The following is a 27,528-nucleotide window of genomic DNA, read 5'->3' as shown; positions in this document are numbered from 1 at the left end:
ATCGATGTTATCTTACTTTCGTAGGCTTCTCTCCTTATCCGTTATTGGAACATATCAATCAATTTTTGTGTCTTATTTCATCCTCATCCACAAATAAAAAGAAAAACACTGGTAATGCTGTAGTCAACTGTAGTGTACTGTGTATGTATATAATATATATCATATATGAGTTAGAATTCAGGGTACACACTATTGACTTGTATTTCGACACTAATTTTGTAGTATATATTCATTTTGTAATTTATTTCAATGATTTAAATAGTCTATATTATTTAGTACATTTCTCATGGATCATTCGTGTAAAAAAAATAAACAAATTCAAAACCATTAAGACATTCATTTGTTGTGAAGAAAATGGACGAATATGATTTTACATAGACTAAATTTAATCCAACAGTCATATGGCTTTTTATTTGGTAATTTTTAGTAAACATGATCTTTGAGATAAAACAGAAAAAATAAACGATTTAAATTGTTAAAATACTTTATAAAATAAACTCTACAAAAATATGTGTTAAATGTGTGTCAAAAGCGTATATTCCCGAATCTTGACCCTCTATACACACACGCAGGAACGTATGTAAACATTTTTCGATAGTGTGAATCATGCGCAGCCTTAGTTCATGTCGTTTGGACCCTCTCTTCCCAAACGCTGATTGGACCGTCTCTTGGGTTGTATGATATCAAGTGAGAATATCCCTTCTTCTGCCCCAAATGAGAAGCAAGTACAGAGGGAGGGAGAGTGAATAATCAAATGTCGCACCCATGGGTCAGCATCCTCTCCTAATATAAGGATGAAGATCCTCATGATCAAAGATATGGACCGTTGGATAAAAATCTAACGGTTATAATTATTATAACTTTAAAGGAACTTCCTGTTTATAGCCGTTGAATTTTCATCCAACGGGCCACATTCTTTAATCATGAGGATCCTCATCCTTAGATTAGGAGAGGATCCTGGTCCGCACCCATGCACTGGGAGTTCACGGGGTTGTGTACTTTAGGCCGCACAGAAAACGATATTGGAAATGGTAGGTCCCGGCGTGTAGTAGATTATTGTGAATTTGTCAAGGATGAAAAAAGCAAGAGCAACCCTCCATGCACCTCTACTACACAATTTTAAGAATTTTGAGAAACCACTGTGAGGAAAAGGGAGGCAGAATGTGTGCTTTTAGAGACTCCTGGGTCCTTTGCGCGTATGCAGTAATTACATTGGATCAAACGTTCAATTTACCTTCTTTAAAGTGCTTTGCGCGACGATAGATTCGTCGTGCAAGTTGTTGGCATGAAAAACGCATCATACCCGTCTTTTTTGTTCCCTTTTGCGCAACAAAGGGTTTTGTTTGTCGAGCAAAGAAATTCCTCCGTCGCGTAAAGATGTTATTATTTGTGCGACATATCCTATTTTAGTCACACGAACATGATTTAAACCACAAATTTGTCTTTGTCGCATAAAGTTTCGTCGTGCAAGCTGTTTTTTCCTACAAGTGATCCTAATTGATATGTTACCTACTTGACATCCAAAACCTTGATTATTATATACATATTATTCATCCCCTCATACGTTTTATAATTGACGGCTCATAATAATTTCATGATATAATTCACAATTTACAAAGGTTGCTAGTGTTTTGTTAGTGTTTTTTTATATCTTTGTTTCTATATTGATATAGAAAATTAAAATGATAAAATACCAAAGTCCAACAAAAATTACATTTTTTTTGGATAAGAAGATATATAAATTCTAATCTAAATTACTTGGCATGCTCGAGCAATTCTGAAGTTAATGTACACCAGAGAGGAAAGGAGATAAATCTCGCAGTTTATGCACATCATGGGACTATACACATACATATGATGAATCGTAGGAGAATCATGTAGCACAAATTCCTTTCACATTAGGCACCCTATTAATTGTTGCACGAGTCTTCTTTCAGTGTGCTTCAAACACACGTGAAAAAAAGGACCACGGTAAACCATTTGTGAGTCTTCTTAGTACAAGTCATATTCTACCGTTTACACTAAGAGACGGTCTAACCCCGCGACGCATGAGTAACCTAACCATTGAGAAATTTTTTAGCATCTTAGAAATACGATCCGGTACACCTAATGTCGTGTAGTATTAATGGTTGGATACTTGAAAAAAGAAAAAACCTTCCAACCACTTATATTACAACACCTAATGTATCAAGTCGCGTTCGTGATAGACAAAAATATTTCCCAACTTTCGGGCAATAGACAACTTGCTCCATCCTTTTGGTACCTAACATGTTGAAACCAACCAAATATGTGTTCAAAATCTTTGTAGAATTGTCGTTGATTGGTTGATCACGAAGCCATTAGAATTTAGTATAAACTTTGAAGGTTTCAGTTTCCATACGCATGCTGATCATTGAAATTTGCAATGACTCCCTTTTATTAATTTATGCTGAGCACTTTGAAAACGAAAACTGCAAAAATACGAGGTTCTCACTTGGTAATGATCCACGCAATTTCAAAACTTCTCTGGAAAATTACCTATGGGGAATTTTACGAATCCCAATTGTTGAAATGATCAAAATTAAGTAACGACAACATACTTATCTAATATTGGTGACATTATCAACCTGATGATACTGCTGACAAAATAAAATCTAATAAGGTGATAATTTCAACTATCGGATTAGTATTTTCATCGTTTCAGCCAATTTCCGAAATTTCATAGGCACTAAAGCAACATCAAAATAGCACTACATCATACAGTAGTATAAAATGAAAATGGCAATGGTAACATGTATGTCACTACTCTTTTTAGGTGAATGGCATCAGGGAAAATCAAGATGATTGCAAGATATAACCACAGAAAAAGTTCGGTAGAATGAGTGGCAATTGAAATTGATAATGCAGGGCTCATGAAAGATCAACTAGAAATTGAAAACAATATGCAAATGTGATGTCATTTTGCGGCTAGAACGTTACTGGTACACGAAGTCCATCATAGCTCAGTTGTACATCAAGACCCTCTGTTTCCTTCAATTTTGAAAGATAATCGTTCACCTTTTCATGATCCATCAGATGCATCATACCTTCATCGGTGCAAACAACGAAAAGAAGCAGAATTTTTAATTTCTATATAGGCTGCCACGGTAGTCATTATAACAGTAACAACTAATAACTGATCTTGAACAAAATAAGGCAAACACATACCAGTGAACAAAGTTTTTCTTGGTTGGATTTTCCGCACTTCCTCCAAAGCCTGAAAAGGAAGTAGATAAATCTTAAGGCTTATTGAAGATGGATCATTACACTAAGGCACAGAATAGCTTACCCTTGGGAGTCCAAAATGTGTGGAAGAAGACCGATCTGGCCGTAAAGCATCCTGAAGAAATTATTCAACTTATCAGCCCAGTCAGAAAAGAAGAGTTGTCATGCATTTGTGTAAAAGTTGGGTCTATAAATAACCAATGAATGTGTGGGTGCATGTTGTGAAAGAGAGGGATAGGCACCAGAATAGGAGCTCGCAGTCTTTCAGAAGTGGATAAGTTTCTTCAGCTATGTCGCCACCTTCACTGTAAATGTAAACTAATGATTAGCAATTTAGCTATCTATTGAAACACTACATAAAATATGATAGTACAAGCATAAAAATGACAGTTATCTGGGACCTGCATTTGCGGGAATAGAAGCTCTACCTAATATAACAAACATTACCAAAACGATATCCAAAGGAGCGATAACCCTGACCATGCCACACAGCATTGAAAATAAAAAGTTGGTAAGAGTGGCAAGTCATACAATAGATTCATTGAGAGACAATATTTTCTACTAAAACTTTCCTGTTAAATTTCAACTGCTTCCTACATTGGTCAAGACATACATTGTTTCACTCCTCTTACATGTCTTAAGTCAATCAATTCCTACGTTAAAAGCATGAATTAAGAAAATCTCAAGTCGATATAAACCAAGTTGATATAAATTCTGACCTTCAAATCTTGTACTACAAATGGATCCTCATGTATGATATTTAAATTGCAACTCTGAGACTGCAGCACTAGCAGGAACCACACTTGTATCCACCAAATAATAATGAGTCTTTTTCATTACCTGCCAATAACTGTCGCAGTTTCATACACATGTGTAAGAAAGGTGCACATTAAATAGCTATGAAGACACGATTAAAGAAAGCATCAGTATATTACCCATCATTCAATGGAATGCAAGAAAGGAAGATGCTCGGACCTCAAAATCACGCTGGGGAACATAGATCGGGATGCCGGGTTGGACATTGTTTGTCCAATCACGAAGATCATCCAGACATTGTTTGTCCAATCACGAAGACCATCCAGACCTGGAGACATACAAATAGAGCCTCAGCGATGTTTAATGTCAATTAAAAGGAATTAGAAAAGAAAGAAAAAGATCTAAAGCATCATCGTAAGTTTGTTAATAGTTTAAATAATAACATTAGAAAGTGTTCATGACAGAGATTTCCAATAGCATGAGCATGAGAATGAGTAATTATAACCGCATCAATTGTTCTTATCCTGACAGAAATACAACTAGTTACGACAAGGCAAATACCAGACAATTACACACATATATTAATGGAAGCACCACTAATTTAACCATATATGTAAATCCTTGAAGACAGAAAAACCCTTTGAATAAAAGAAGCTGAAGAAAAACATAGTCTTGCTACTTCAACAGTCCAAAAAGGACACTTCAAGATATGTAAAACTTGAATCCAACTATTCAAGACATGTTGAAAAATCGAAACTACAACAATCAGGGGTGGCCCTACGTAACATCCTATGCATAAATCTAGGGAATACATGAGAGTGGTATTACAGTACCAAAACACCAAACTTTCATAGACCACAAGAAATCAGTCCTCAATATCAACGTCTGAAAGTTTTATCTTGAAGTTTCCTACCATAACATGCAATGTTAGTATCTGATCTTATTGCAACTAACCCAGATAATTTAGACGTGTCACACATGGGAGACAATTTGAGATCATGAACTCCTTGTAGGCCAAACTACGACAATTTTAATGAACATACAATTACAGCCAATTTTGTTGATGATCCAATAGTCAGTGTACACTGATTACAAAAGTGTGAAGTTTGACAAAAAAATTTCCTCAATTTTGATACGGATTATATCTTCCTATCGTAGAACCACCACTCCTATCGTATCCTCTACCAGAACCATAACTGCCTCCGCCACTATTAACACCACAACCAGTAGCACCAGTTCCATACCCTTTACCACCCACATAGGCAGTATTGCCACCATAACCACCAGGCTTGCCATAATCACCGGCTGGATATCCAGCATTGCCATACATGGGTCCACCATAACCGAATCCATATCCATATCCACCATAATTTCCACCATAGCCCCCGTAGAAACCTGCATAAACTCCAGCATAATTTCCACCGTAATTGTTGTAGACACAGTAAGGGCCATACCCAAACCCACCAAATCACCATAAGACTTGGCAGCACTGCCACTGAAATTGCCACCACCCCTTTTAGGTTCAGCCTTCTTAATTTCCACCTACATTCAACATTAAGGTGAAGAGATTACAAAATCTCTTCCAAAGTCCATACATGAAAAAATAAACAAACCATTTTTTGACTTGTACCTGTTTGCCTCCAAGTTCATGTATTTTTCCCTCAGAAAATATCTTGTCAAGAGCATCTTCGTTCTCAAAAGTGACAAACCCAAATCCTCTAGACCTCCCGGTGTTATGATCTAGCATAATCTGGTGCTCAACAATGATACCGTATGTAGAGAAATAATCCCCCAACTCGTCTACAATGTTTTAACATAATGTCAAAATTGAAAACAAAAAACAATTTCATTACAATCATAATAAACATATAAAGTAGGTTCTACTATGGCTATAACATCAGTCAAAAACGTTGGTATGCCACCAACAAAAATCTTCTTTCTTTTCGATGCCCCTTAAACCCAATATCCTCCCTGGGGACCATCCTCTTCAACTCTACCTGGTACAAGAATAGTTTATCACCACTCAGGGAGCTGAGTTAGACGAAACTATCAAACAATACATTTCAATTTTTGGGAAAATGATGCCATCTATATGACATGTTCTACTTCCAAAACTGAATCAACAACCACTGGATCCAAAAATGTTACAAACCCAAATCCCCTTGGCTTCCCAGTATGTTTGTCGATCATAATAACAGAATCAGCTATTTCTCCATACTTGCTGAAGTAATTGGAAAAGTTCTCTGAAAGGAAAATCACCAAAAGCTGAGTTAATACTAGTCATGAAGAAACAACTAGATCTCCCCTTTATATTAGTAATGGTGAGGATACATGGGGAACCATTACTATTCATAAAAGAAAGTGACATCTAACAAGGACATCAAAATGGCATCACGACCATAAAATTAGTAAAATAATCTAATCATATTATCTGAGATGCAAATTGTTTATGATGTACTTCAGCAGAAAGCCTGAAATATGTGAGATAGTAAGTAACAAACACATACTAATGGAAATCATAGCAGACAACTACACGTCCCAATAGCATTTAATAGAAACTCCGAAACAAAAACTACTTAATTTGTTCTCATCCAGGGAAAATTTCAGAAAACTCTAGCAACGAAGTTTTGTGAAGTTCAAATCCTTCTTGCTTGGGCACCCAGTCTTTCCACCTCACATGGATAGTTTTACCCAACCACCACCGTAATTGTAATGGTGCACACGAAAATTACACCAGACAGCCATATTGAATAAATAAACACAACTAATCTGGTAGATGTTATGCACAGACGTACAACGACATCTGCAATGTAAGATGAAAAGTAAAGCAACATTTCCCAGCCATATGAGGCTTCCAACTCTTCGATATCTCAAACTTATAAATTCAATTTCATTTTGAATACCAAAAGCTTTACACAAAAATTGGCCCGATCACCAATCCGATTAAAAGAAAAATGTACAATCCATGACCTCAACAAGACCCAAGATGTAAAATTATGTTCTTTTCAAATTTCAAGTAAACTCAATGCACCACTAAAATCCAAAGCTTAACCAAAATACCTTCAGTGGTCTCCCAAGAAACGCCTCTTACAAACAGTTTTCTACCACATAAGAAAACAAACCCAAATGTTACTATCTCATGCTACTCTCAATCATACTCACAAAAATCAAAACCTTGGCTTGAAAACTCAAAACCTAACTAACCACGCAGCTGAATCGCGATGATTGAACGAATCCCTAAAATCATTGCCTTCAGCATCTACGTTATGGTTCGATTGAAATCCATGCCACGATTCGAATTGTTGCTCCGATTGCCGCTCAAATTCTTCAAATTGCTGCTCTGCCGGTTGTTCAAATTCTTCGTTTCCATTGTATGCGATTTGGTCGTCGTCGTCGAAACGACTGCGTTCAGGGTCATCTTCCATTGGGTTTTAGGCCCCTATTTGCTTCTGCGCCTATTGACCTGCAAAGGAATCAGTTTGTGGGCTACTAAACCCTAGCTTAGCTTGCAATTATGCCATTGGAGAAGCTCAAACTCTCAGTGAAATCACTACGATGAACCCTAAGATTAGGATTCGGGTTCATTACCTTATTAGCTAGGGTTTTTGTGAGAGCGAGAGTGTTGGAACTTGGAATTGGAATTGGGATTTTTGTGGTTGCAGAGAAGCCCTAGCTTGAAACGGCGCCGTGGAAGGAGAATCGGGCGTCAATTTTTACATTTCAATTTGCATTTTCAGTTATCAATATTGAAGCCTTTGACGAGACAATGTAGTACGTTATGCTACGACGTCGTTGGCTGGTCTTTTATTTATTTTTTTCGAGATTTTCTTTGAATCTTTTTCTTTACTTATAAATAGAGGAAATTCTCAATATAGTCCTACTGATCAAAGATGTTTTTGACAAGTAAAATGCATGTAAAAGTGATTATTTGTTGTTACTGTTCAAAAAATCGACGATGTATGGTTGATAATCGCTCTGATTAATCTTTAGTCATTTAAAAATTAAGAAATGAGGCCTATATTTGTTTAGGCATCTGCTTATACTACCTAGGTACCTACTTAAGTCACGACTCTCACTTATACAGAAAATAGATAATTTTTATTTTTGTATTTTACTTATTTTTATTATAAATTGTAAGAGACTTATTAAATACTTGGATGAACACTCATTTTACTTCTTTCATATGTTTTCAATATGTTCTGGTACTTTATAATCTATGTCATTATGTTTCCAATTTATGCATTCCAATACATGTATTTTTTTAAAATATATACAAACACTTATTTATTTAATATATAATAAATTTACTTAAATCCGCTTAGTCCGCTAGATGACTAGACATTAGGCTTCGGTTCACTGCCTGACTAGCGCCTAGTGTCTTTTAAAACCTTGTATGTTATAATCATGGATGACCCCATATAATGATTATTTCATGAACATACTAAAGCACGAGCATGAATAATTCACTTACAACTAACCATGTGGAGGATGAGTCACCTACAATAAATCATTTGTACCTCACACCATTTCTATATATAGATGTAGAGAGCTCTGTTAGATAATAATCAACAATGAACCAGAAATATATATATACTAGCAATAGTCCCCGCACGTTGCTGCGTATCTTAAAACTACTGAACATAAAAGAAGAAAACAACCAGTGCAAACTTGTAATGGATAGTTTGTAATTAACAAGTTTTTAGTATGTTCATACTATTTAAACACAGAAAATATAATAAGAAAAAGAAGCAGAGTGTTGGCAGAAAGTGATGTAATTTGCAGTATACCTGTAGTTCAAGTCTGTGTAATCAATTTTAGTTGTGAACACCGGTAACATATATAACTTAGAGAACAGAAAACAGCAGAAACTGAAGAAGAAAATGATGTGCACATAGAATATACTGCAGTAACTATAAATTAAGGTTAGAAGTGTTTTGATATTGATATAAATTTGTGGTGGAGAATTATGCATAAGAGGATATGCAAAGAGTTATAAATATCAAACACAAAATGGACAAAATATTTTTACAAAGTGTCTAAGTATATATAATTTACAGAAAAGGCATTATCAAATGCCTTATCACCAGCATACAAAAAATGATTTACCTCGCATTCCCCTTTGACAGTTACTGCTTCACTGGCATGACTACTTGAACAAAAAATATTGTAAAAGAGCACATTGTTTATATACACAAAAAGTATGGGGAATTGATGTGACGATCTACTATTTACACACAAAAAATTGTCAACTGATACTTGTTTATTTTGGATTATAGATGCCAACATTCTTTAAGACATGAGCAAAAGTTTTTTGCTTTTTGGTTGAAGCAGTCACTGCAAAAAAAATAGTTTTCATCGTGAGAAAAAAATGGAAGCCAAAAATGAAAGATAATGTTAATAAATGTGTAATAAATTTTTGAGATGAACAGATTCATAGCATGGAGCAATTAATAATAAACTATAGTTACCTAGTTTTTTTTGTATGGAGCAAAGTCTGTCTTTGAGCTGGTTGGTGACGATTTTCTTTTGAACAATTTGATTGGAACCTGGTCCTGATCTTGTGCATCTGTTTCACATATTTCTTCTGCTTCACTGTATCACAAATATTTAAGATATGAAAATGATAAATTTAGACCATATTGAGTTGAATTTGAGATGCAGTTGAAAATATTGATATATATAGTGTATAACCTTGTTTTAGATGGTATAAAAAGGGCTCTTCTAATTGATTCTCTTTTTCTTTTATGTGAATCAGCAATTATGTCAACAGGTGAATCAGCAATTATGTCAATAGGTGTGCTTGAAGATGAAACTGTTGTAGAAGAGACTGTAACTTCTCTACTTAAAGATTGTGGAGTTGTTGGTTGAATGGTGAGGTCCTCAGAAATATTATAGATGAGAAGATCATTCGAGTTTAATGAATTTCTTCTGCTTCCAAATCGAAGGTGATAAATTTTTTTCTGCCCTATAAGTCTAAGAAACTCACTTGGCAACTGTTTTTGATCCACTGATCTCTGATTGAAAACCAAATCTTTACAGGGTACGCCAAAAACTTTTTCACCTGATCTGCCAATAATAAGAGCACTGATCTCGTCTGTCTCATCTTCAAGAACTAAGAACACTTTGTACCTTCATTTAAAAACATAATATATAGAGCTTTATATGTCATTGAAAAGGCCAGAGAAAATGGATGATTTCATACTAATTATCCTGTATTAGCTATACATATACATACATACATATATATATATATATATATATATATTTTTTAAGTGAAGCAATAACATTTTAAAGAACAGAACCTTCGAATGGTATTTTGTGCTTCTCTGTTGAGAAATTGCAGATTGTATAACATATCTTTTCTAATATTTGAAACACTATTTGATATTTGAACTGATAGTTAAACTAAATAAATGAAGACATTAGATGCTGTTGGTTTTTTTTAGATGGAAGTTGGGTGCAAAACTTAATAAACTAAGGCATGGTAGTAATGATAAAATTTGGTGAAAATGACATTGAATTAACTTATGAGATATTGTTAGCTCTTCATTGGACCAGTACTGAGAGGTATACAACTTGAAAAATACATGCAAGTCAAGAGTTTGAACAAATATCATGACCTGAAACAAATTGACCAATATCAAGAACACAGACATGGCTAGGTTGGGTAATATATGAATGATTTGGTGAATGGAATGTAATACTTGTAACTCCTAGTTTTTACACTAAATGTTGAACAAAATAAGAGTAAAAAGATCAATGACATCTTGATTGGAATGAAATACTTTTATATAAACGCTTAAAACCAAAATGTTATCAAACTAATTTGCAGTTGGAGAAGATAGTTGAAAAATTAATTATCAAAATGAGAAGAGTCAAACTAATTTAGGCATTGTTCTCAACATTATTAGCACATATCTGACTTGTAGGAAAAAGAACTAATGCTAACCTGAAGAGAGAGGAGTTAATAGTAAAGAAATGCTACAAATCTTATTAACAACATCTATATCTACAACAGAAGAAAGCAAATCTTGATTCTAATTGCAATTATTAATGAAGTGATTGGGTTTCAGGTTGTAGTTGATGCTACTTAATTGATTATTGGTTTGATTAATGGAATCTAAACTTGCAACGATTCATAAAATAGAAAATTTGAAACAATGTTAGAATTATTACCATGGAGTGGGAATCTGATTTGGATGCTTTTGGCAAATAAGTTGACCACTTGTTGGATCTTGATGCATTTGTTTTGCGCACGTAGGGCAAGCCGTGTACCACCATTCATATTTCGTATTGTATCGCTTAATCGATGCTTTGCACAAAAATGTATCATTCTAGGGAATGTTGGAAAAATTTGTATTAACACAGGGACAAATTATTAAATAGATAAGTTTTATGAAATAACTTAATAAAAATTGAAAACGTTTTTATTGAACATAATTAAAAAGAAAACGTCTTTTTCCCAGTTTGGAAAATGTCTTGCTCATTGGCTTGCTTGGAAGGAGGCAGTGTTTTAATGGGATGAAGCCAGGTTGAAAACTTGTAATCATTCAGATTGAAAATTGGAAAAACAGAAATAAAAATAATTTAATATATATATATATATATATAACCACACTGTGATAGCCCGTCCCGAGAATATCGAAAACGTACGTGTGAAAAGACAGTTTTGCCCCTAGTTCGATTTCGTTACGTTTATTGGTTGTTTTTGTGTTGTGTTGGCATGTCTTTGGGCCACACACACTCTCCCACACCTGCACCACTCCCTGTCCCTTTCCCTATGATTCCCCGAGCCCCATTTCCCTTCCTCTTCCTTTGAAAACGTACGGACACACACCAAATCCCATCAAACAACCACAGATCGAAGGAACCAAGTACATATTCGAGCTCGTGAGGCTCGTGCGAGTGCAACCATACCATTTTCAGGTAAGAACTTCAACGTTTTCACGTCGATTTCACAATGGCCGATTTGGGGTACTATTCATGCACACGTGATTTCTCACGTTTTAGGGGAAATGAAGCTTGTAGATAGCTTGGTGAGGTCCCAAGGAGGCTCGGAGTAGTTCGTTTGAAGAAATTGGACGTCGGGATCGTTGGTTTCGAAGTTGGCCGGAGTTGAGTGGTTTGGACAGGTGAGATTTTGTGGTTTTTGTCCCCTAAAAGTTGTATATTTGTATTCTACTAGGTCTAAGCTTCATTTTGGTGGTAATTTCATGAAATTTGGACGAAAAACGAGCGAGATATCGAAGTTTGAAAATTTCCCAGTTTTCCGGCGCCGGAGAAGGTGACGGAATATTCCGTCAATTATGACGGAATATTCCTGACGCTGTTAACGGAATCTGTCAAAACTGACGGAATATTCCTAACGGCGTTAGTTGACGCCGTCAGCGTGCCAGGCACGTGGCCGGCGCTTGCGGCGGTGGAAAATTTTTCTAAAAATTTGGGTGTGATCCTGAGGTTGTGTAGAGCACGTTGGTATATTCAATTGTCCAATTTGAGCAATGTATGAGAAGTTATTACGAAACGAAGGTTATGTGCTTTAAAATTAACGTTTTTATAGTATTTTCGCATATAAGTGAGACGTATCCCGAGGACGAGCGTGGTCACTCGAGGCAGGGGGGCTACGACCCTTCCACATACCAGTGAGTAGGCTTTTGGTTTTCCGTATATACCTATATACTATTATTTTCCCAGAAATTGATTTAAATGTTATTAGTTATATGCCATGTGTTATATTATCGTTCCTTATGCATCATTAGTAGCTTTATTAATCGTATATATATACGTATGCATCATTGGTGTTGTGGATGCACAGGTAAGTGCCAGGTAAGCGTTATTTCATATTTGCATTCAATAGTGGTTAGAGATGCTTAGAGAGCTCATAACCTGCACCCCCGGTGTTAGTGCTCCCGCCCAGAGTAGGGCACAATCCTTCACATGTTGTTCACCTCCCGCACCACACGCTCAGCTTGGATCCAAGTTAGGTGCACAGTCTTGTCGTATAGACCACTTTAGGTGGTTCCGACTCGTAGGTGACCCGCGATTATTCGCACAGTCTTCACGTGATCGTAGCACTAGAGCGTTTATATGTATTACCCAAGCCTGTCGTACAAACCACTTTAGGTGGTTCCGACTCGTGGGCAAGTTTAGTTATTGTGATTGAGATTTGAGCTCTAGATGCAGCCGTACAGGTCACGTTAGGTGACTCTGGCTGCCAGATTATATGTTATTGATGTGATTTATACCTGAGCACTTGCATTTCATTCTGAGGTTCCGATATGGCATAGATTTGAGCATGATTGGCATCTTTATATACACGTGCCTATGTTTATTTTCTGGGAAGTATACAGGTTTTACGGCGAGGGGTTAGAACTTATTTTGCTAAATGATTTTGAAAAGCTTTATTTTTGCCTACTCACGCTTTTGTTTTGCACCCCTCCAGGTTCTAGCTAGCTATCAAGTTTGGTGGTTTCCAAGAGGGCTTTCCCGGCATTTCTGACAGATGATCACCAGCGTATGTTCACCTTCGGGTGCACTGTTGTAACGCTAATTTAGTTTGGATTGCTTAGGGTTTTCTGCTCTGAATTTGTGTCGCACTTATGCTAGCACTTATTATTTTGACCTTATGTATGCTAGTTTTTTATTATTCGTACTTTTACGTTACTACTTTATTAGCTTCCGCACTGTGCACTTGGCTACGTCACTCCCACGTGACGGCCAGCACGCCCTGATCTTGGTCGGGGTGTGTCAGTTTGGTATCAGAGCCTAGGTTTGGCAGTCTTGTGTCTTTTGTGAGTATTCTAATGGTTTTGGTGCCTTCTGTCAGAACTATGCCGCCTCGTCGGGAACCACGTCGCTCTGATGAGCCTAGTTTCCCCGATATTGCTCAGCTGGGGGAAGCTATTGCTACAGCTATTCAGTCGACGATTCGCCCTCCCCAGAGGACTCCTCTGGAGACTATGTATAACTTGAAGTTGGATAAGTTTGAGGGTAATGAAGGTCATGAGGGTGCGAAGCGATGGTTAGAGCACATTGAGAAGACTTTTCGTGTTCTGAATAGTCAGGGGAATCTTCCAGTCGAGAAGTGGGTTGAGACGACCTCGTGGTTTCTGGGTTCGGAGTCTGCAGCCTAGTGGGAGCAGGAACTTCGTCATTTGACTCCAGCTCAGAAGACGGATTGGAATGTTTTCATTAATTTATTCAAGAGAAGGTTTGTGCCCCCTGAGTACATCGATCGTAAGAAGCAGGAATTTACTGAGTTGAAATAGAGGAAGATGACAGCGAATGAGTACTATCGAAAGTTCACTGATTTATCTCGCTATCATCCTGAGATTGCTGGTAATCCGGCGGAGATGCTTCGTCGTTTTCGCTTAGGTACTAAGAAGAAATGGCGTTCGATGGCGACCACTACTCACTGTGATACTTACCAGGATTTCTATGAGGTTCTTCTGAGAGTTGAGGACTCTGAAAACATGTTGAGTGAGAGTGATGAGGAAGAGAAGAACGGTAATCAGAAGAAATATGTTAAGGGTAAAGGTCAAGCGTCGCTCGGGCCTCGTCAGACTCAGAATTTCAAGAGGGGTGGTACTAGTTCTAGCTCTTCTAGCGGTGGTTTCAGCGCCACTGGTCAGGGACGTGGAGGTAGGTTTGCTGGTGGTGCTCGAGGCCAGAGATAGGGTGATGGTGGCCGAGGTAGGGCCCCACTTTGCCGCAAATGTAATAATTGGCACTTTGGCGAGTGTAGGTGTGGCAGCAGTGGTTGTTTTACTTGTGGGCAGATGGGACATCGAGTTGCGAATTGTCCCCAGAGTCAGCAGCAGAAGCCGCAGCAGACTTTCTTGCCGCCACCTACGCCGATTCAGCAGATTCAGGGTCCGGGTAGTTATGGACATGCAGGTCGAGGTGGTGCCTATCACTATCAGGGTGGTGCTGTTCCTTATGCCCCGGGACAGTATCAGTATCCCCAGGACCCATATTCTCAGGGTGGTTATCCTCCGTACTCTAGCGGCTATATGCCGTATCCTCCAGCTCCAGCAGGCGGTTCTCAGTGGTTTCAGGGAGGACAGTTCCAGCAGGGAGAGATTGCTTCGAGTAGTGCGGGGTCTTCGAGGCAGTCTGGTCAGCCTAGTCAGGGGCGTGGTACTCAGAATCGTGGTGGTCAGTCGAGCAGAGGTCGCGGTGGACGACAGCAGACCTAGGGGCGTATTCATAATATTTCGCTGCAGGACGCTCAGAACAATCCGGATTTGATTATGGGTACGTTAAATATACTTGGTTATTTTGCTAGAGTATTAGTTGATTGTGGTGCTACACATTCTGTGATTTCTCATACATTTGCTCAAGTGACGCAACCTCGCCCCACACCTCTAGGGTACGATTTAGAGTTCGCTATGCCTAGAGGAGAGAGATGTATTGTAGATCGGGTGTACCCAGGGTGTCCAGTGATAGTTGAGGGTGTTGTTATGCCAGCTGATCTTATCTCGTTAGATATTGTTGACTTTGATGTGATTCTGGGCACAGATGGTTGCATTTCTATCGTGCCAATATTGATTGTTACGGGAAAATAGTTACGTTTCATCGTCCTGGACTACCTGTGGTTACTTTTGTGGGTGAACAGAGCGGGGTGAGACATAACGTTATTTCGGCTTTGTGAGCGAAAAGGTTGTTGTCTAAAGGTTGCCAGGGGTACTTAGCTCATGTGGTGTTGGATGAGGCTCCTCCTGGTAGAGTTGAGAATGTGAGGGTAGTCAGACCCTTCCTATTTCTTTGACCCCTTATCGTATGGCTCCCGCTGAGTTAAGGGAATTGAAAGTTCAGTTGCAGGAATTAGTGGATAAGGGTTTCATTCAGCCTAGTACTTCACCGTGGGGAGCCCCAGTATTGTTTGTGAGGAAGAAAGATGGAACTTTAAGGCTATGCATTGATTATTGGCAATTGAATCGGGTGACGATTAAAAACCATTATCCATTGCCACGTATCGATGATTTGTTTGATCAGCTTCGAGGTGCTTGTGTATTCTCCAAGATTGACTTGAGATCTGGATATTATCAGTTGAAGATTAGTAAGGATGATGTTCCTAAGACAGCGTTTATGACTCGTTATGGTAATTACGAGTTTCTGGTTATGCCATTTGGTTTGACGAATACACCAGCTGCTTTCATGGATTTGATAAACCGAGTATTCCAGCCATATTTGGATAGGTTTGTTATTGTTTTCATCGATGACATTCTGGTGTACTTGAAGTCTAAGGCGGAGCATGTTCGACATCTTACTTTGGTGTTAAAGAGGTTGAGGGAACACCAATTGTATGCTAAGTTTAGCAAGTGCCAGTTCTGGTTAGACCAAGTTGCGTTTCTGGGGCACGTCATTTCTGCTCAGGGTATTTTGGTGGACCCACAGAAGGTAGCAGCTGTGGAGAATTGGGAGCAACCGCGAACCGTCACTGAGGTGAGAAGTTTCCTTGGTTTGGCGGGGTATTATCGGAGATTTGTTAAGGATTTCTCCGTGATTGCTTTACCACTGACAAGGTTGACGAGGAAAGACGTTAAATTTGAGTGGGATGATAAGTGTGAGCAGAGTTTCCAGCAGTTGAAGCATTGTCTCACTCATGCACCGGTTTTGGCACTCTCGGACGATAGTGGCGATTTCGAGGTTTATAGCGATGCTTCCTTGAATGGTCTGGGATGTGTGTTAATGCAGCATGGTAGGGTGATTGCTTATGCTTCGCGACAATTGAAACCTCATGAGTTGAATTACCCTACACATGATTTGGAGTTGGCTGCTATTATCTTTGCGTTGAAGTTGTGGAGACACTACCTTTATGGAGAGAAATGTAGGATCTTTACAGATCATAAGAGTCTCCAGTATCTTTTTACTCAGAAGGAACTTAATCTTTGTTAACGAAGGTGGATGGAGTTGCTCAGCGATTACGACTGTACGATTGATTATCACCCTGGTCGTGCAAATGTAGTTGCTGATGCACTTAGCAGGAAGTCTCAGGGCCGCATTAATGCATTGTATGCAAGTCGTATTCCTCTTTTGGCGGACTTGCGTTCTACGGGAGTGAGGTTAGAAGCAGAAGGTCAAGAAGTGGCTTTACTTGCTAATTTTCAAGTTAGGCCAATTTTAGTTGATCGGGTGCTTGCAGCTCAGGTAGCTGATGAGCAGACTCAAGAACTAATCCAAGCTCGAGAACAAGGAAGGAGGAGAGACCTCAGAGTTCGTGATTCGGACAGCATGTTGATGCAAGAGGGGAGAATGTTTGTGCCGAATAATTTGGAATTAAAGAAAGAAATTCTCGATGAAACACATATCTTGGCTTACGCCATGCATCCAGGAGCTACTAAAATGTATCATACCATTCGACCGTTTTATTATTGGCCGGGTATGAAGAGGGAGATAGCTGAGTATGTGAGTAGGTGCGCTGTTTGTCAGCAAGTTAAAGCAGAAAGGAAGAAGCCGTTTGGGTTGTTGCAGCCGCTTCCCGTTCCAGAGTGGAAATGGGAAAATATTACCATGGATTTTGTGTACAAGCTTCCGCGTACACATAACGGTTTTGATGACATTTGGGTGATCGTTGATCGGCTCACTAAGTCGGCGCATTTCATTCCAGTGAGAGAGAAGTATCCTTTGGGCCGATTAGCGGAGTTGTTCATCTCGAAGATTGTGAAGTACCATGGTGTCCCTGTAAGTATTGTCTCGGATCGTGATCCACAATTTACATCCAAGTTTTGTGTGGCTTTTCAGGAAGCTTTGGGAACGAGACTACTTTATAGCATGACGTATCATCCTCAGACGGACGGACAATCAGAGAGAACTATTAAGACTTTGGAAGATATGTTACGAGCTTCGGTGTTGCAATTTGGTGATGCTTGGCACCAGTGGTTGGACTTGATGGAATTTGCCTATAATAACAGTTTTCATTCAAGTATTGGCATGGCGCCATTTGAGGCATTATATGGTAGAGCTTGTCGCACACCGTTGTGTTAGTCAGAGGTTGGAGAAAGAGTCTTAGTGGGTCCGGAGATTGTTGAGGAGACTACTCAGAATGTTCAGGTAATTAAGTCTAACCTGAAAGTAGCCCAGGACAGGCAGAAGAGCTTAGCAGATTAGCATGCTACGGATAGAGCGTATGAGGTCGGAGATTGGGTATTTCTGAAGCTTTCGCCATGGAGGGGTGTTGTGAGATTTGGGAAGAAAGGCAAGTTGAGTCCTAGGTACATTGGACCTTACATGGTCACAGAGTGAGTTGGTGAGGTAGCTTACAGGTTGGAGTTGCCTCCGGAGTTGGCTAGAGTGCATAACGTGTTTCACGTGTCTATGCTTCGACTTTATGTTGCTGATCCATCTCACGTGATACCTCCGCAACCCTTGGAGATTAATCCAGATTTGACTTATGACGAGGAACCAGTGACGATACTTGGCTGGAAGGAAAAGGTTCTGAGGAAGAAGACGGTGAACTTAGTGAAAGTTTTGTGGAGAAATCATTCGGTTGAGGAAGCTACGTGGGAGACGGAGGATAGGATGAGGGATTTGTATCCCAGGTTGTTCTTTGGTCACTAGGGGGTGTTGTGTTGGGTTGTTTTGAATTTCGGGATGAAATTCTATTAAGGTGGGTAGGTTGTGACAGCCCGTCCCGAGAATATCGAAAACGTACGTGTGAAAAGACAGTTTTGCCCCTAGTTCGATTTCGTTACGTTTATTGGTTGTTTTTGTGTTTTGTTGGCATGTCTTTGGGCCACACACACACTCCTACACCTGCACCACTCCCTGTCCCTTTCCCTGTGATTCCCCGAGCCCCATTTCCCTTCCTCTTCCTTTGAAAACATACGGACACACACCAAATCCCATCAAACAACCACAGATCGAAGGAACCAAGTACATATTCGAGCTCGTGAGGCTCGTGCGAGTGCAACCATACCATTTTCAGGTAAGAACTTCAACGTTTTCACGTCGATTTCACAATGGCCGATTTGGGGTACTATTCATGCACACGTGATTTCTCACGTTTTAGGGGAAATGAAGCTTGTAGATAGCTTGGTGAGGTCCCAAGGAGGCTCGGAATAGTTCGTTTGAAGAAATTGGACGTCCAGATCGTTGGTTTCGAAGTTGGCTGGAGTTGAGTGGTTTGGACAGGTGAGATTTTGTGGTTTTTGTCCCTAAAAGTTGTATATTTGTATTCTACTAGGTCTAAGCTTCATTTTGGTAGTAATTTCATGAAATTTGGACGAAAAACGAGCGAGATATCGAAGTTTGAAAATTTCCCAGTTTTCCGGCGCCGTTCCGTCAATTCTGACGGAATATTCCTGACGCCGTTAACGGAATCTGTCAAAACTGACGGAATATTCCTAACGGCGTCAGTTGACGCCGTCAGCGTGCCAGGCACGTGCCTGCGCGTGGGGGCGCATGCGTCAGTGGAAAATTTTTCTAAAAATTTGGGTGTGATCCTGAGGTTGTGTAGAGCACGTTGGTGAGATGAAAGGAAGGTTATGTGCTTTAAAATTAACGTTTTTATAGTATTTTCGCATATAGGTGAGACGTATCTTGAGGACGTGCGTGGTCACTCGAGGCAGGGGGCTACGACCCTTCCACATACCAGTGAGTGGGCTTTTGGTTTTTCGTATATACCTATATACTATTATTTTCCCAGAAATTGATTTAAATGTTATTAGTTATATGCCATGTGTTATATTATCGTTCCTTATGCATCATTAGTAGCTTTATTAATCGTATATATATACGTATGCAAAATTGGTGCTGTGGATGCACAGGTAAGTGCCAGGTAAGCATTATTTCATATTTGCATTCAATAGTGGTTAGAGATGCTTAGAGAGCTCATAACCTGCACCCCCGGTGTTAGTGCTCCCGCCCAGAGTAGGGCACAGTCCTTCACGTGTTGTTCACCTCCCTCACCACACGCTCAGCTTGGATCCAAGTTAGGTGCACAGTCTTGTCGTATAGACCACTTTAGGTGGTTCCGACTCGTAGGTGACCCGCGATTATTCGCACAGTCTTCACGTGATCGTAGCACTAGAGCGTTTATATGTATTACACCCAGGCCTGTCGTACAGACCACTTTAGGTGGTTCCGACTCGTGGGCAGGTTTAGTTATTGTGATTGAGATTTGAGCTCTAGATGCAGCCGTACAGGTCACGTTAGGTGACTCCGGCTGCCAGATTATATGTTATTGATGTGATTTATACTTGAGCACTTGCATTTCATTCTGAGGTTCCGATATGGCATAGATTTGAGCATGATTGGCATATTTATATACACGTGCCTATGTTTATTTTCTAGGAAGTATACAGGTTTTACAGCGAGGGTTAGAACTTATTTTGCTAAATGATTTTGAAAAGCTTTATTTTTGCCCACTCACGCTTTTGTTTTGCGCCCCTCCAGGTTCTAGCTAGCTATCAAGTTTGGTGGTTTCCAAGAGGGCTTTCCCGGCATTTCTGACAGACGATCACCAGCGTATGTTCACCTTCGGGTGCACTGTTGTAACGCTAATTTAGTTTGGACTGCTTAGGGTTTTCTGCTCTGAATTTGTGTCTCACTTACGCTAGCACTTATTATTTTGACCTTATGTATGCTAGTTTTTGATTATTCATACTTTTATGTTACTACTTTATTAGCTTCCGCACTGTGCACTTGGCTACGTCACTCCCACGTGACGGCCAGCATGCCCTGATCTTGGTCGGGGTGTGTCAACACTATGATTATCATTCTATGAGAGTGAATGGACTCACACTGATTTGTATGTATTCAATTCTGGAATGTCTGGATCTATAAAGAAAAGTGTTGAACCAGTGTTATTCAAGATGATGCTATCTGTGCATTAAACAAAAGTCAAGATATAAAAAGAAAAAAGTTATGTAATATTTGACATTTAAAATAGTTTTTAATCCAGGCAAACAAAAATTGCAAATCGTAGGTTATAAAATTTAATATCGTTTTATAGATTTTAAATAGTGTATCACAATAAAATCATATCTAACTCAAAAAGGGCAGCATGAAAATTAAGTTTCTTGTATGAAAAACTACCTATACAATATGTTTGTTCTCGTAATAACATCCGTTTTGCAAATATGATGTAGACCTCTCATCAACAATTTTATTGTTTTCTGATAAGAGCATATTTAGGCGACTTACTTAGCTTGTTTTCGTGCATCTATGTTGTTAATTCATAGTTGTTTTAGTAGTTTAAGCCATTTTCGTGTGTTTTTAGGTTCATATGGCTAAGGAAGCAAAAAGATGCATTTTGGAGCATTTTGGAGCAAAATTGGGCTTGGAATGGATAGCATATGATTGGAGCCAAAGTGTTGGACGAATTTGAAGGCCTTGTATTCATTTTGGACATAAAACAAAGGGCCTAGCCCATTCTCTCTTAAGCCAACCCCAAGGCCATGCATTTCCTTTCAATTCCAAAGCCCACAATCACTTCAAAAGCCATGCAAAGAATCATCCATTCCATCAAAAACAATCCATCAATTCACATGCAAAACCACCATTAACACACATGCACCCAAACAAAGCCAACCTAGCTAACCCTACATGCATTCTTTATTCACTCTTCATCATTGCACCACAAATCATTCACCCACATGCACTCATAAACCATCCACATCCTTGTGCCGCACCTTCACATGCCTTTCCAACATTCCTTTGCATTTTCAGCTTATCTTCATCATTATTCCCCCTACATTCCACCTAATCCACATGCTTTCCCATTTCATTATTCATTCAATTTGCATTTCTTCAATTCAACCACATGCATTTCTTTATTCACTCTTCATCACATGCATTTTCACCACCATTCACACACACATGCATCCTGAAAATCCTTGCCGTGCATCCCCCTTAGATTTTTAGAAATTTCACTTAATCATTAAGCCACCATTCACACACACATGTACTTATTCTTTCATCATTCAACCACATTCCAATTCACCACAAAACAATCACACAAATCAGCCAACACATGCACCAAAACTGTCCATGCCGTGCATCCCTTCCACTTTCCAGCTTTCCCTTGCATTTCCACCACTCATTCTTCATCATTTCAGCCACCTACATGCATTATTTATCTAACTCTTCATCATGCATCCAGAAAATGAGCAAGAAAGCTTCCCAAACACATGCATACACACACCATTTCCACCAAACACATGCAAGTCCAACATCAAAACTGTCCATGCCGTGCATCCCTTCCACTTTCCAGCTTTCCTAGCTGTTTTCCACCACATTCAAGCACATGCATGCTTAAACAAACAGCCATATGTTCCCTCCACTACTCCTATAAATACCCTAGCATTCATTCATTCATTCATCATCTCATTTCATACACAACACACCACAAACACTTCCATCTTCTCCCTAGCCGTGAGTTTCTCTCCATTTTCTGCACCATTTTCTCCACCACTCCTCATCCATTTCCATAATCCCCCAATCCATTCAACACACCAACAACATCCCTTAGTCCTTGTGCCACAATAAAGAGGAAGATAAGAGGGCCTAAACGTTCATACAATTCACGTTTGAGTTGTTGGAATGTTTACGCGTTTCTTTGATTTCAATGTTTAAATTCAATTCTCTTTGTTTTGTAATATGAGGAATGGAAGAGAAGAGTGCCTAAACGTTCATACAATTCAAGTTTGAGTTGTTGGAATGTTTAGGTGTTTCTTTGATTTCAAAGTTATGAGGAACTAAACCCTTTTTGGCTAGGGGTGATTTCAATACCAAGATTATTTATGTAATATGAATTGATGAATTCCGGTTATGAACTCTTGATTCGTGAATGCAATTGGCTTAACTATTTGATGATTAACTTATTTGTGTTTGTTGATTGAGGGTCGACACTTAATTAGCATGCATGAATATGTGGCTAAAGTTTAAGAAGGTTTCACATAATCGTTACTAACTTATACTTGAAAGATATGAAGGTCGCTTGTCACGATCGCGTTAAGTTTAATTCTTAGCATGAGTAACATGATGTCATAGTTGCAAATGCTTTGTCAATGCTTATGGTTTTCATTATTCTTAATGATCTTCGATTGTATCTCTATTATGATGACATGTAGGGAACTTTTGAGAATATTTTGGGTTGTCGAATGATGCCATCCAATCCAATAATATAAGGAAAATCTGAGGGTTAACTAGTGATGTCACGGTTAATTTGGGGCATTGTCGTTCATAATTCAATGAAGGAATAACTGGAAATTGATTCATATGCATAAATATCATGTGTGGAGAAAGAACCTCTAGCTAATTCACCAACCATCTTATTTCATCAATTACATTCTGTCTAGTTATTAACTTGTTTCGTTATTTCAATTTTCGTCAAACATCAATCCCCCTTTTGCTTTAATGTTCAATATAGTTAGAAATCAATTTAGTTTGTGTTTTTAAAGCATTTTGATTCTTTTGGTTTGTCTTAGTGTTTTAACGTTTAGTTTCACATTCTTTGAGTCTAGTTTAACGTTTTATATTGTTTTTACGTTTTTGAGTCAGTTTCCAAGAGATTAACAAGCCCTCCTAATCCCCGGTCTAGAACGATCCCTCACTTATCCATTCTACTACAATTGTCAAACGAGGGTTTAATTTGAGTGTCAAGTAATTCTCGCATCATTTTCTATGTGAGAAGCTTTGTTTGATCATGATTAAATGAAATGTATTTATTGATGTGTAGAAAAATTGCTAATTTACACTTGTAATTATGTAACATTATAAGTTAACATTTTTTTTTACGCATATACGTAAAGATATGAGACATTAATGGAGTCAATGTTTGAATACGCTTTATAAAATAAAATCACCAAACATGATTTTGCAAGGGCAGAGAAACAAAATAAAAGTCAGTTTAATAGCTAAACAAATTAGAAAGAGAAAAAAAAAAGAATTTTTTTTTATTAAAGTAAATACCTCCAAACAGTTTAACCTTCAAGCTTGTAAAAACAATAATGATTGGTTGGTGTAGTTGTTCTAATGAGAAAGCAGAAAAGGCATGTGCAACATCTGACCATAGTGTGATCTTAGCTTCTTCATTTCTGTAAAACAACGAAAGCCAAAAAGGATAAAAAAAATTTTGAAGTCATGAAAATCTTTGTATTTAAAATTATTGGAACTATTTTTTAATAGAAGAATATGACTATTAGACTATTGAAATGGAATTGAGAGGCAAAAAGCTTTTTAATTTTATTATGGACACGAAATGACTTGATGTTTTGTATAACGAAATCACATTTGTGCTCAATTCTCTGATTGATCTGTATTGGTTCTAAAGGCTGGACTGAAATGAGGTGGCCAATAACATCTTCAAATTTGAAAAAAAAAAAAAAACCAAATTGGTAAGCTCATAGGAAATTGTTGAATAAAATAGGCACGAACATATATTAAAATGTTTATTTATGTATATGATTACCTGTCAAGATATCACATTTGTTTAACCGAGGATATAATTTGTTATAATCCTGCAAGAAAAATCTGTGTCGTGGAATAGGCGGAAAGACACTTGCCAACTTCTTAAAAAGCGTCTTCGAAGTGAAAATGATTTGGGTCTCATGTGGAACAACTCTATACTGAGCCCTTGCATAGTTAGTACGGAAATTCATGATCTCATAGCAAGTGCTTGCTTCAATCTTTGGAACTATTATTTCACAGTCCATTTCAGTAGAAGATGCTTCGATAGCTTGTTGCTTGATAATAAAAAGAAAAAAAATTAAGGAAGATGCTTCGATAGCTTGTTGCTTGATAATAAAAAGAAAAAAAATTAAGGAAAAAAAAAAGTTATAATGAGAACAGTGTGGGTAAGCATATTGTTCCAAATTTTATAGTTGAAATAACATGCAATTATGTGTAGATCATAAATATTAAATAGCAATATGGATCGTAAATAGCAACAGTGAATTAACAACTATAAGTAACAATTCAAAGGAAATGAACATGTGTACAAAAAGCTATGCAGTACACAGGATAAATGGCAAAACAAATGTATGATTTGACAATATAAAACAGGACAATAAAGAGTTTTCAAATAAATTGTACACAATCTTTAGCACAGCCAGTATAAAAACTACGTCATGCGCTTTAAAGATAATAATTCATTCTTAACATAGAAGATCAAACGTTTATAAAGTCATTTGATAAAAAAATTATGACAAACCTTTTCATCAACCAATATACAGTGCAAGTCTGTATATTTGTCGCCCATGCCTGGGTATTTTGGTCTCCATATCCTACAAACACGTACTTTAATTCTGACAATCTTTTTATATGCCGCCAATTGATCAAGCGGAGTTGGACCTTCGTTTTCCATTTAATCTGTCACATCCCGGCCCAGGGCGGATCACTTCCCGGGCCCGCTCCACTACCGTAGCACGATATTGTCCGCTTTGGGCTTACCATTCCCTCACGGTTTTGTTTTTGGGAACTCACGAGCAACTTCCCAGTGGGTCACCCATCATGGGATTGCTCTAGCCCCCTTCTCGCTTAACTTCAGAGTTCCTACGGAACCCGAAGCGAGTGAGCTCCCAAAAGGCCTCGTGCTAGGTAGAGATGGGAATATACAAATAAGGATCACTCCCCTGAGTGATGTGGGATGTCACATAATCTATAGAAACGAAATGTTTATAAATTTATAAACTGTGCAGCCAAGGAGATTTAAAATACCAGTCACAATATATGCATTTTTATAAATATTATAAACGGATAAAAAAAAACTGTAATTGAAATTTGATTTTGAGCGAGATCAGTTATTCAATAATAATAGTGAAATAAAAACACACACATTTATTAAATAAGTTGTCAGTCTCTTTTGATTAATACAATCAGACAAAAAAAATCGTTTGTCGATCCTATCAAATTTGATTAAACATTGAGATGATTTTGATAGAACAAATAGTCAACATTAAATAGGTCTGTACAAAATAGTATAATCTAGTTAACAAAACAAAACATACAAATACAAACATTGTATCACAAATAAATCCGTATAAGAAAAGGGGGAATTGTTGTTAAATTGCAGCAGGAAAAATAATTAATTTAATACTGTTCGTATTTGGTTATAACAGAAACATCACCTTCTTCACTTTTAACAAAAGCATCACCATCACCACTTTAATAACAACACTTGATATAGTATATATAACACTTATATAGCGTGATATATTAAAAGATACCATAGTACAGTCTAAACAGAAGTAAAACCAACCAGCCAAAAAAAAAAAATTGAATTGAACACTAAAATGTATGATATAACACCCAGATCAATTGATAAAAGGAAAAAGTAAAAAAACTTAATACCTGACAAAAGGAAGCAAGAACTCCAGCCAGAAATCCTCAAGACAGAACCTGTTTCCCAAAAAAAAATAAAAAAATAAATGAAAATGCACGCTCCAACGAAAGAACATCATAGACAGCAAAACAACATCACAATTGCAAAGGAAAAACAGAAACTCCAAAGCAAAACAAAATCGAAAGCAAAAAGCACAACAAAAATGAGGACCAAACTTACAAACCCAGATTGAGCACCGAAGTTACAAATTTAGATTTGCAAGCAGCAATACCAAAAGAGGAGAAAAAACATAAGCCCAAAGCTAAAAAAAAGAAGAAAAGAAAAGAAAATATGACAGCAAACGTGCAGCAAAGAGAAGAGAAATAAAAGAGAAGAGCTTACAAACCCAAATTTACAAGCAGCGACACAGAGAGGGGAGAAAACGCAGAAGTCGAAACCAAAAAGAAAGACAAATGAGAGAGGAAACGTGCAGAAAAGAAAAGAAAAATAAAAGCGAAGAGCTAAAAAGCCAAACGCATGGGATCATTAACACGTGGTTTGCCCTAGCCAATATAATATATATATATATATATATATATTTTATCTTTTTGTTTTTCTCCCACCCTGCATCATGACCTTGGACTATCTTTTATGCCCTGCCATATATATATTTCTGCCACTTCGCATTTATTATCTCTTTTTTCGAGGAATGGGCTTTGGTTAGTGCCACCAGGCAACTGCAAAGCATCCACCTTTTCCTCTATCTGCCTCTCAAATGGAAGAGGATGATCAACACGTGGCATAATGTAAACCAAAACATGTTGATATATATATATATATATATTTATATGTATATATAAATATAAATATATATATTTCTATCAGCGTGCATTTATTATCTCTTTGTCGAGGAATGGGTTTTGGTTACTGCCATCGGGCAACTGCAAGGCATCCATCTTTTCCTCTGTCTGCCTCTCAAATGGAAGAGGATGATCAACACGTGGCATAATGTAAACCAAAACATGCTGATATATATATATATATATATATATTTCTATCACCATGCATTTATTATCTCTTTTTCGAGGAATGGGCTTTGGTTACTGCCATCGGGCAACTGCAAGGCATCCATCTTTTCCTCTGTCTGTCTCTCAAATAGAAGATGATGATCAACACGTGGCATAATGTAAACCAAAACATGCTGCCAGCATCACCAATAGCCACGCACGCGCAACACACATGACCAAGGGCAAAATGGCCAA

At 38.0% G+C, this 27,528-nt stretch overlaps 3 protein-coding genes and 1 pseudogene across 7 annotated transcripts; all 4 read right to left on the bottom strand.

Annotated features, from left to right (window-relative positions):
* Positions 1 to 2,668: 2,668 nt before the first annotated feature.
* LOC103930150 lies at positions 2,669 to 3,527 on the bottom strand (the record flags this gene model as incomplete). The annotated part of the gene is made up of 4 exons (XM_018643222.2): positions 2,669 to 3,065; positions 3,187 to 3,235; positions 3,308 to 3,358; positions 3,486 to 3,527. Coding segments are annotated over 4 exons (261 nt in total), but the record flags the coding sequence as incomplete, so codon positions are not given.
* Positions 3,528 to 5,042: 1,515 nt separating this feature from the next.
* On the bottom strand, positions 5,043 to 7,757 carry LOC103953369 (annotated as a pseudogene).
* Positions 7,758 to 9,079: 1,322 nt separating this feature from the next.
* Positions 9,080 to 11,329, bottom strand: LOC103939968. Of its 3 annotated transcripts, none has more exons than XM_048576861.1 (5): positions 11,176 to 11,329; positions 9,986 to 10,128; positions 9,691 to 9,826; positions 9,468 to 9,591; positions 9,080 to 9,333 (listed from the first exon to the last, which is right to left on the bottom strand). In XM_048576861.1, the coding sequence occupies exons 1-4, from the start codon at positions 11,241 to 11,243 to the stop codon at positions 9,468 to 9,470; spliced, it is 471 nt and encodes a 156-aa protein (XP_048432818.1). In that variant the 5' UTR covers positions 11,244 to 11,329; the 3' UTR covers positions 9,080 to 9,333. The 3 variants fall into 3 exon arrangements, with proteins under 3 accessions (XP_048432818.1, XP_048432819.1, XP_048432820.1); XM_048576862.1 differs by having other exon boundaries at positions 9,081 to 9,333; positions 9,691 to 9,811; XM_048576863.1 differs by lacking the exon at positions 9,691 to 9,826 and having other exon boundaries at positions 9,084 to 9,333.
* Positions 11,330 to 23,962: 12,633 nt separating this feature from the next.
* On the bottom strand, positions 23,963 to 26,687 carry LOC125473669. Of its 3 annotated transcripts, XM_048576860.1 has the most exons (5): positions 26,669 to 26,687; positions 26,296 to 26,343; positions 25,157 to 25,314; positions 24,416 to 24,689; positions 23,963 to 24,041 (listed from the first exon to the last, which is right to left on the bottom strand). In XM_048576860.1, the coding sequence occupies exons 3-5, from the start codon at positions 25,307 to 25,309 to the stop codon at positions 23,977 to 23,979; spliced, it is 492 nt and encodes a 163-aa protein (XP_048432817.1). In that variant the 5' UTR covers positions 25,310 to 25,314; positions 26,296 to 26,343; positions 26,669 to 26,687; the 3' UTR covers positions 23,963 to 23,976. The 3 variants fall into 3 exon arrangements, 2 of the variants coding, with proteins under 2 accessions (XP_048432817.1, XP_048432815.1); XM_048576858.1 differs by lacking the exon at positions 26,669 to 26,687 and having other exon boundaries at positions 23,963 to 24,307; positions 26,296 to 26,349; XR_007255494.1 differs by lacking the exons at positions 23,963 to 24,041; positions 24,416 to 24,689 and adding an exon at positions 24,718 to 24,740.
* Between the last annotated feature and the right edge of the window lie 841 nt (positions 26,688 to 27,528).

The sequence above is a fragment of a genome, unplaced genomic scaffold (genome assembly GCF_019419815.1).
Source record: "Pyrus x bretschneideri cultivar Hongxiangsu unplaced genomic scaffold, Pyrus_bretschneideri_v1 Contig92, whole genome shotgun sequence".
Taxonomy (NCBI): Eukaryota; Viridiplantae; Streptophyta; class Magnoliopsida; order Rosales; family Rosaceae; genus Pyrus; species Pyrus x bretschneideri.
Note: the sequence above shows the minus strand (reverse complement) of the source record. Positions and strands in the feature narration are given on the sequence as shown.